Source organism: Nuphar pumila, chromosome 4, assembly GCF_984573655.1.
Source record: "Nuphar pumila chromosome 4, dmNupPumi1.hap1.1, whole genome shotgun sequence".
In the NCBI taxonomy this organism is placed as follows: Eukaryota; Viridiplantae; Streptophyta; class Magnoliopsida; order Nymphaeales; family Nymphaeaceae; genus Nuphar; species Nuphar pumila.
The window spans coordinates 120452851-120463182 of NC_143252.1; the positions used below are offsets into that span (position 1 = coordinate 120452851).

Genomic DNA, 10332 nt, shown 5'->3' on the forward strand with positions numbered 1-10332 from the left:
CGACACGGGTGCGGCTCGGACTCGGTCAACCTGACCCTGGGTGTGGTCAACGCACCCAGGGTCATTTTGGTCCATTTTTTGGAATTTTTTTTTTTTGGAATTTTTTTTTTAAATTTTCTGGGCTACAGCTGTAAGGAAAAAAACCCATCACAACTAAAAAACCTGTACACTTTCAAGTTTTAAGTACAGAATGAGCACAACTCAAGTTTTTGTGGTTTTTTCCTGTATGAAGAAAGTGAATTATTACAGTGTATGAAGAAAGTGCCCAAAAGTGAATTATTCCTGTATGAAGAAAGTGTACAGAATGCCTTCACAACTCATCACCTGTCCCCTAATGGGCACAACTTTGACCGAGTCTTATATATATATATATTTTAATATATATATATAGCCGAGTCCCCGTGTCCAAAATTTTTGAAATTGCGCCGCACCTGTGTCGCACCCGCACCTGCACCCATGTGACATAGCCTGAAGGAATTATCAATTCAGGTGAAACATCCATGTATACTTCCTCATTAAGATTTCCATTCAAAAAGGCATTTTTAACATCCATTTAAAATATATTTCAATTTTTAATAGCTGAAATAGCTACAAGCATTCGAACAATGGTCATCCTGGCAACAGGAGCAAAAGTTTCTTCGTAATCCACTCCATATTCTTGAGAATATCCTTTGACAATTAGCCTAGCTTTATGCCTTTCCAATGATCCATCACTTTTGATTTTTACTTTAAAAACCCATCTATATCCTATGATCTTCTTTCAAATGGGTAAATTTAGAATTTCCCAAGTGTTAGCTTCTTTAAGACCGTCTAATTCTATATGCATAGCTTTTATCCATTTGGGCAATTTTTTTGCTTCATTGTAACATGAAGGCTCAAAATATGAATGAATAGCTATAAGACATACTCTATGTCTAGGAGAGAATGAGTCATAAGACACAAATTTATTTGGAATTCTTGAGGTTCGTTCAGATCTACGAATGGTGGTTTGTTCTGAAGGAATTTCTAATGCTTCATTGTTACTTTGATTTACACTTTCATTGGTTGCATTTTGATTTCTTCTAGTGTATACTATTGGTTCAACTATTGTTCTATCTTCAATAAGAGATTCTACATAACTATTTTCATCATAAGACAACAGTTTAAACAAGAAAGAATATTCAAAATTTATGTCTTGTGACGTGTTTCCTTCAAATCCACTTTCATTTTTAACAAAATTAACATTTCTTGAGACAAGAAGTTTATCATTTTTGATATCATAGCATTTAAATCCTTTTTGTGTTTCAGAGTAACCAATGAACGCACAGGGGATAGCCTTAGAGGATAGTTTATCTCCTTTATCATTTAAAACATAACATTTACAAACAAAGATTCTCAGTCTTTGATAGTCAAGTTGATATTTGAATAATTTTTCAAAAGGAATCTCATTTGACAAAGTTTTTAAAGACATCCTGTTTATGAGATATACTGCGGTTAATGCAGCTTCAACCCAAAGATTTTTAGGAACATTTCTAGCAATAAGAAGGGTTCTTGTAGTTTCCATAATATGTCTGTGTTTTCTTTCTGAAATTCTGTTTTGTTGTGGGGTTTTAGGCAACGTTTAAAAACTCGCCGAGTCAACTCGTTGACTCGGCTGACTCGGCTCGGCCCTCCAGCGAGTCAACCCAGCTAGGCATACTCGGATTGCCAAGACTCGGGCTTGACTTGGGCCGGACTCGGGATGACTCGGGCTGACTCGGCCGAGTCACGAGTCATGGCGTACTCGGGCGAGTTCTGCCACCTTTGCCTTGACAAAACTCGTTGGAAGGATCGCTCTGACTCGGGCGACTCGGGCCGAGTCCCGAGTCACTGAAGACCCGCTGGTTTAGTGAAAATGGCATTTTTGAAATTAAAAAAACTTTACCTTTTAACGAAAACACTTAAAGGACTTTAGGGTTTTCGACTCTTCAGTTTTCAAGCACTGTCTCGACTGAAGAGAGGAGAAGCCGAGGTCTTCGACTCTTCAGTTTTCAGCCATCCGACGATAGCTCTGGCATGAACAGCGACGCCGGCATTGATTTTCTGGCGTTAACAGTAACAGCGACGCCGTGCGTTTTTCCGGCACGATTTTCCGACGAGATTTGTGAAGGTATGTATCGTTTTTTTTTGGGGAACGAAGCAAGCACATCGATTAAATACATTAAGGCGTCGTTGCTAATCCGACACATCTTCTCCAGCAAAAACAGTGTGTCGCCGCGCGATATTCCGGCGAGATTTTCTGGCACAATTTTCCGACGAGATTTGTGAAGGTATGTATCGTTATTTTTTTTGGGAACGAAGCAAACACATCGACGGTGAAGTGTGAACAGTAAGGCGTCGTTGCAAATCCGACGCATCTTCTTCAGCAAAAACAGTGTGCCGCGCGATATTCCGGCGAGATTTTCCGGCGAGTGCAGATTTTCCGGCGAGTTTTTTCGGAGAGATTTGTTAAGGTATGTATGTTGTATGTACTTGAGGCGTACGCCTCTGTAACTGAGGCGTACGCCTCTGTAACTGAGGCGTACGCTTCAGTACCATGCATTACATGGTGAGTTGCACAACATTCGTCTAAGTTTTCATTTTCGCATGTCATTTCTGTTGCTTTGTATTTTCATTTTTATCCGCATTTTCCCTGCATTAATTGCTTTCTGTTTAATCTCATTGTTGAATCATTTGTTCATCCTGTATTAGAGCAGTTTCTCATATCTGCAATTTTTTTTTACCTGCATTTCAAATTTGGTGGTTTTTTTTTTATTTCAGTTCATTATTTGTCGTATGTTCATTTCTGTGTATCATTAGTCTCAATCTCATTGCATTTGTTGTTTTAGTTTCGGTAATTTCATATTTTTGTTTTTTTTTATTTGCAGTTTGTTTTCCAGAATTTCTGTTAGTTTTCATTTAACTAAGTTTATTTTTTTGTTTTGTTATTTTTCTGAGTTTTGCTCTTCATTTTGCTAAGTATCATTTTTTTTTTACTGAACTTCCTGTCTTTCATTACATGCATCATCTAAATGTCCTATGTGTAACTGTAACCCTTTGTTTACTTGATGTTATTTTACTTATTAATCAATTACACTAGTAATTAAGTCATTCTACAAACTTTTATATGTTTAAATGATAATTTATAGTGTTTTTCTTTTAAAATCAAAAGTTAACAAAACCCAGTCCGAGTCACCGAGTTGACCCGCCGAGTCACGAGTCAATAAAGAACGAGTCGAGTTCCGAGTCACGGGTTTTAAAACCTTGGTTTTAGGACATGATTTTTTATGTAAAATTCTTTCATTTTCTAAAAATTGATTAAACTCATTTGACAAATATTCTCCTCCAGAGTCAGTTCTGAGAATTTTGATCTTATTTTCAAATTGATTTTTAATCATGTTATAGAATGTTTTGAAGGTTGCAAATACATCTGATTTAAACTTAAGAAAGTAAATCCAACAATATCTAATAGTCATTGATAAACATAACATAGTAGGAGAATCCTCCTTTAGAAGCAACAGGAGCAGGACCCCACACATCTGAATGAACTAATTCAAAAGGCATTGAAGAATAAAAAGTTCTTTGACCATAAGGCAAGGTTGTTATTTTACTGAGTAAACATTCTTTACATTCAAAATTATCTTTACAAAGATTCTTGGTAACCGGTACAAAATATTATTTTCTTATATTTGGATGCCCAAGTCTATGATGCCAAGTCCGTATATCTTTTGTTTGGGTAGTGTTACAAAATGATTCCTTTGAAATACAAAAGAAATCCATATAATAGAGATCTCCTTGCCTAGAACCTTCCCCAATAAATTTTCCGGACTCACGATCCTACACCCAACATTTACTTGATGAGAAAATGACATCATATCCATGATCCGAGATTTGAGAAACTGGAAGTAGGTTAAGATGAAGTTTTGGTATAAGTCTTATTTCTGGAATGTAAAATTTGTTATGTTTTGACAAATCATTTTTAAAAGTTCCAACACCCTCTCTTTCTAAGGCAGTGCTATCGGTAGTGGAAACAAAAGATGCATTTGAATTAGATTGACATTCGGATAATATATGAAAAGAAGCTCCTGAATCAAGAAGCCAAGAGCACATACCAGGAGTAGAAGATGATGCAATGACCACTCCTGAAGTAGATCCTTTCAGTAATGGTTGCAATGCTTCCGTTAGTTGAGATAATGATTTGGTGAGGTCTTTGAGATTCAAAGTATCCTCATCTTGTTTTGATGGTGCAACGACAACACGTTTTTCTTGAGGCCTATATTTGTATCTAGGACATTGAGGCCTAATATGACCAGGTTCATTACAGTTATGACAAATAATTTTTTATTCTCCTCTATTCTTGCTAAAATGAGGAGGTTTATATGACTTTATATGATGCCCTGGTTTTGATGCGGCAAGTGCGCAATCCTCTTCTTGGCTATTGCTAGAAGTAGCAAGCACACTAACATTTTTACTCATATTTAGTCTAGTTTCTTCTCCACTAAGTTTAGTGAGAATCTCATGAATAGGAGGAGGAGACGAAGATGATAGCAAGAAGGCCCTTGTTTGTTCAAACTCGGATCTCAAATCATAGAGAAAAACGAAGAGTCTATTTTCTTTAACTTGAACTCTTCGCATTTCTATAAACTTACCTTCCCATTTGGGTTCAAATTGGGCAAGTTGAGTCTATATGGAAGATAACTCTATAAAGTAATCTTTTACATTTTTATCTCATTGTTTGATATTTCTAACTTTTTCTTGGAGATAATACTTGTGGGCTATATCTTTTTCGGTAAACATACCTCTAAGATATTCCCATGCTTCATTTGCCTTTTTGTAACTTAATAGGTTTGAGGTAATTTTTGTCTCAACTCTACTTAGCATCTATAAAAGAATTTTTGCGTTTTTCATTTCTCATTCATCCAATTTCTTGTAATATTCTTTCATGGCTTTGTTTCTTTCGTCAAGACTAGTCTCAATCCTATTTTCATCTAATGTAATTTTGGGAGTAGGTTCAAGAATAATACCTCTTACGAATCCCCACAAACCTTGACCCTTGATAAATGTCTTCAAGTGTCCTGCCCAAATGTTATAGTTGCTTCCTTCAAGTGTGAATGGCGGAATAAAGTTGGAGTTGCTTGTATTGTGTGAGAAAAATTCACCCATAGTGAATTAGAAGAGAAAAACTAATCACCACTATGAAGGAGAATAAACACGCTTTTCAAAGCAACCCAACAATGCACGGTTGATCATACACCAAACTCTGATACCATGTGAAAAGTCTCACACACAATCAAGTTTTCAAATAACTTGATATTCAAAACATATGCCAACACAAAATAGCATAAAAAACTTCACACCGCAAGAAAGAACAAGTGCTTCAAATGCACTGTGTTATTGCTATGAGGGGATAAAACACTTTCATTCATACACACTTACAATGGGCTCATTGCCCTTATTTATAATGCATTGCACTTTGAAAGAGCCGTTGGGCTATTCCCCAACGGCTCTTATTTGACAGACTGTGTACACAGTCAGTGGCTGACTGTTGTACACTGTGCACAGTCAGCTACTGATTATGTACAGAAGGGAACAAAATCTGAAAAAGAAAAATAAATAAAATGAGAAATTACAGAAATAAGAAAATAAAATTACAAGAATATACATATATACTTTAAATATGTATTTATATACATATACTTATACATATACATATTCTTGTATTAAGAAGAGTATATATATATATATTCAAGTATATACATATATGTATTATTTTCTAACAGTTGTATGCTGGTACAATCTTAATGCTGTGAGTGCCATTATTTGTTGGTAACCGTTTCTTCTTTCCATCTCCTACAGAGTAATCAAGAACAGAAACAACTTGCTCCAATTCACTCATCGCATGCTGAAACTCTTTCCGAAACATGCACCACCAACTTAAATGGAGCTCCACTGACGTATGTTGTGATGCTTGTTTGCATTATTTTTGGGATTTTCATTTTCCATATTCTAACTTTGTTATCTTTTTTGATCTACTGAAGGCCACTTGATCTCTGTGATACAACTGCCTCAGGCCCAGATGCACTCTCCGCTGGCTATCATGTTTCTCATTCCAGTGGCTTAACGCTGCCAAATTATCAAGGATCAGTCACATCTATCCAGTCTTCCTCTACAAACCATATGCTGCAGGGACCTGGGGGCATTGTCCTTGGAAACACTGTTCCATCACCACGTGGGCCACCTAACCAAACTGCAAGGTGGAATGATCTTGTAGTCATTTTGCAGTAATGTTTTTCTTGTAAGTTGCATACTTGCATGGCTGACTTGGTAGCACACTTAACAGGGATGGTCAGAGGTATGCTGTGGCCCAGCCAATGGGTCTACCTATCGATGAGCAACACAGAATGCAACAGTTCAGTCAAATGGTTTCCAATAGAAACATTCAGCAAACTGGTTTGGCTGTTCCTATGGGCTTGCAAGTTGCTGGTGAACATGTTCCTATGATGCCTGGTGGAAATGGTGTAGGAATGATGCCTGGTACAAACAGAGGCATGCCAATGCCGAGAACAGGATACCAAGGAATGGGTTCACGAGAAATCCTAAGCATGATTTCTTCGGGAACAAACAATTTGCTTACCTCTGGTGGTATGGGAATGCCAAACCCTGTGAATATCCAATCAGGGGTTGTTTCTAGCTATGGAAATAGCGTTCCAAGACCACGAGAGGCTCCACAGATGCTGAGGGTAAGACTTGCCTTGTCTTTTAATTGTGATAATTGTTTATTTCTTTCCAAATAGTTGCAAATCTTATCTGCTATTTGTGTATTTTCTGTATCTGTGGGGTTCTCTTCCATTACATTCATGGTTCTTTTGTCTACTCTAATCACATGCATTGTTCATCATTGTAGCCTGGTCAACCTTCAGAGGATCAACCACAGATGCTAATGCAAGATCTTCAGCTTCAAGTTACTCAAGGGAAAGACCATGACATGCCTTCTTTCAGTAACCTGAGCACACCTTTTACAAATCAGACGGTCTCTCCACCTGTTCAAGCATTTCCTGTTCAGCATCCTCAGGCCCATCAGGTCTCACAACAGTCACATGGGCTCAACAATGCTCAACACTCTCAGATGCAGAACTTAAACAGTAACGAGCAACAGCAGGCATACACATATCGTTTTAAAGATCGGCAGTACCAGCAAAGAACTTTACAACAGCATCACTACCCACAGTTTGCTCCTACCATGCCGCTCCCTCATGCGCAACAACCACACCATTCCATGCCACCTCTTCAGAATGGCCCCCCACAGCAGCAGCATCAACAACCACAGCAACAGCAGCATTCTTTTCATGTCAATCAGCAGCAGGCTGCTGCCCATGCAATTGCAGTTTCTCCAAATATGCAGCAACCAGTCAATTCAACCTCCATGAGTATGAATCCCGTCTCGTCGCAGAGCTCTCAGAAACCAAATGTTGTTCTACTACCTGCTACATCTGGACCAAATCCTCAAGCTGGGGGTGTTGGAGTTCCAAATCAGGTGATAAAGCAGCAACAAAGGCAACAAATGCAGCAACGGAGTAAGCAGCAGTCTCAAGGTCATCAGCCTAGGCAGCAGTCAAAAACACAACAGCAGGCTAAGCTTCTCAAAGTAGGAAGAGGGAGTGTCATGACATCTCTTCCTGGAGATGGGTCTTACGCAAATGGTCTTCCAAGAGTTCCAGGGAGTCAGGTAGCTGACAAAGGTGATCAGGTCATGCATATGATGCACGGTCAGCCGTTATTGCCTGGTTCTGCTTCAAGTCAAGCTCAGTCTGGTAAACAGATGCATATCGGGGCAACGGGGTACCAAAATCGCACAAATATGCATCTTTCTCAGGCATCGTCAGCCCAGTGCCAGCAGCAGAAGTCTTCTCATTCAGTTCCTCCAAGTAGGCAATTGTCACAAGACTCACAACTCTCTCTCCCAGAAGGCAGCAATACAACAATCCCAGGCCATGTCTCAGCTCCACGTATTGGCAGCTTATCTGCTTCACAACATATGGCAGTTGCTCAGCCACCCACCAGTGCTGTTTCTGTTGCCATGTCTGCTAATTCTCCTTCACTGCAGCAGCAGCACCGACAACAACAGCAACAACGACAATAACAGCATCAGCAACAACGACATGACTCAATCCAAACATCCTATTCAGAGAAAACCGCCAAATGGCCTAGTAGCCCCTGATGCTGTTATGCAACCAATAGATTAACCTGCCTCAGGCTATAAACAGCCTTCTTCAAACAGGCACAAGTACAATTGCTCCCTCGTGCACAGATCCGACTCCCGTTGTCTCTGCAATTTCATCTGCTCCCATTCCTCCAAGCCAGTGGAAAGCAGAACAGTTGTACGAGACTGATAGTCCTACCTCGACTGCTCACATGGCAACCATGGGAACTCCACCCCGATCAAACTCCACAGAGCCAGAATTGCTTGCTGACTCTGGTGGCTCAGTGTTGCCACAGAGGCAATGTTCAGATGGCATTCCAGTCCATGGACATAAGGTTGTTAATCATTGGCAGCCACCGGCACCATAGCCTCAACAGCAGTTGCCGCTGCCTCAGCAACAGAGCAGGGCTGCAGCTAAAAATGCATCACAACATCCTAATAGTTTAGGTCCTTACGGCATCCCTCCTAGTTCTGGACCCCCTTGAGGAGGTTTATGTCGCGAAGCTCGTGGTGGCCAGTTACTACTGCTGTTTGGGCTCTGTCACTGCATGTCGATGTATCAGTAATGTACAGTTAGGCAAATTCCATTGATGATTGATGATGATATGGGTGTCTGGAGAATCATACGGGAAAACTGAACTGTCTCCATGATGTCCTGCAGTTCGGATTTGGTTGGTCACTCGGAGCCAATGAAGCCTGCTTGTGGAGGTCTAGGGCCTGCACCCATATCTGAAACCAGTGAGGGGTGCGGCTCAGTAATCCTAATCTGGGCAGCACCTGCTCTATATTACGGACGGCATGACTCAATTAATTCTTTGTATGCTAGTCAAGATTTTTATTTGCATTTAAAAAAATGTAGCCTTTGTAGAGCAGTAAGCCTTGTGTACAGGAACGTTATCCCATTATTAATGTCTGTATTGGAACTGAAATTGGATCCCATGTATCCCTTTTTTTTTTCCTCATGATTTGTAGAGAGAGAGAGAGAGAGAGAGAGAGAGAGAGAGAGAGAGAGAGAGAGAGAGAGAGAGAGAGCACGGTTTTGTTCAGATTAATATGGCGGTCCTTGTATGTAACACCAGTTATACTGAGTTATGGCTTGGCAAGAAGCCGTGAAAGCAAGTACTTTCCTTTGAAGCTCAGAATTGTATGCAAAATGGTTCATACTAACTGGATCTTGATCCAAGTTGAAAATACCGTGATTCAATCCTGGTTCAGCTGATGCAGCCCAATGGGCTTTGTTAGACATGCATCAACGTACTAATCCAGTGCACACCAGTAGGAGCGCATATCAAGTCAGTCCACCAGGAGTGAACTGATCCAATCCTTAATAGGGCTGTTGTAAATCTGTGTACTCGAGCTTGGCCTGTATTGACTCGAAAGCGCTTGTTTAAACTTGACTTGTTAAGCTAAAAAAGCAAGCTGGAAGCTAATTCTAAGTTTGAAATAAAATAAGGCAAACTCAAGCAATACCAAATTTGGTTTGAATCAATTCATGTGTGTGTGTTTATATTTAATGAAGAGGAACCCCAGTTCGAGTGGTGAGGTTGAGGGGAGAATGACATCCTGCCATATGACCCATTCCTAGGCAGTCAAAGCTCCTTAGCTGCCCCCCTGCCCAACAAAAAGTCTGCTACTTGGCTTCGAAGCAAGGAACTTGCACCCTAAGAAACAAATTCTTGACCTCTTTTAACTTGAACGCCTTCAGTCGAGTGCCCTTGTATGAGCAACTGCATATGTGTGTCTGTTTATTGAACAAACCTTTGCTTTTGCATGGTATCCACATCCACATCTAATCCAGTGTAGCGTAGCTATTGTATGACAATTGACACATCATATTTTACTCTCAAGTCTAGAGGAAACTGGAGTTGGTTTTTCTTTAGGAAAGGCTGGATTTTGAGGTTCAGCCTGGCCTCACCCGATTTTTGATAGTGCGATCACATGAAAACATAAATTTTGAGGCTAATAGCTAAATACTTGGCAATGACATCATAAGCCAGGATAATAAAGAGCATGCGGCAAAATTATTGAGTAGCTTAGGCCCATCCTGCTGATGGGAACCAAAGTACGTTAACATGACAGTTTAATTTAGACCTGGACTGGGCTGGGTTTTGTGATGGTGAGCCTGTGGCCCAGCC

The 10332-nt window shown here is 39.9% G+C and overlaps 1 protein-coding gene across 2 annotated transcripts in view; it reads left to right on the forward strand.

Annotated features, from left to right (window-relative positions):
- Positions 1-9133, forward strand: part of LOC149840829 (chromatin modification-related protein EAF1 B-like) — a 54696-nt gene extending 45563 nt beyond the window's left edge. For both annotated transcript variants that reach the window (XM_090003365.1, XM_090003366.1), the window contains 4 exons: positions 5854-5951; positions 6036-6251; positions 6338-6737; positions 6902-9133. In XM_090003365.1, the coding sequence (XP_089859491.1) occupies positions 5854-5951; positions 6036-6251; positions 6338-6737; positions 6902-8137 (1950 nt within the window). In that variant the 3' untranslated portion in view covers positions 8138-9133. The remainder of the gene's footprint in view (positions 1-5853; positions 5952-6035; positions 6252-6337; positions 6738-6901) is intronic.
- The last annotated feature ends 1199 nt before the right edge of the window (positions 9134-10332 follow it).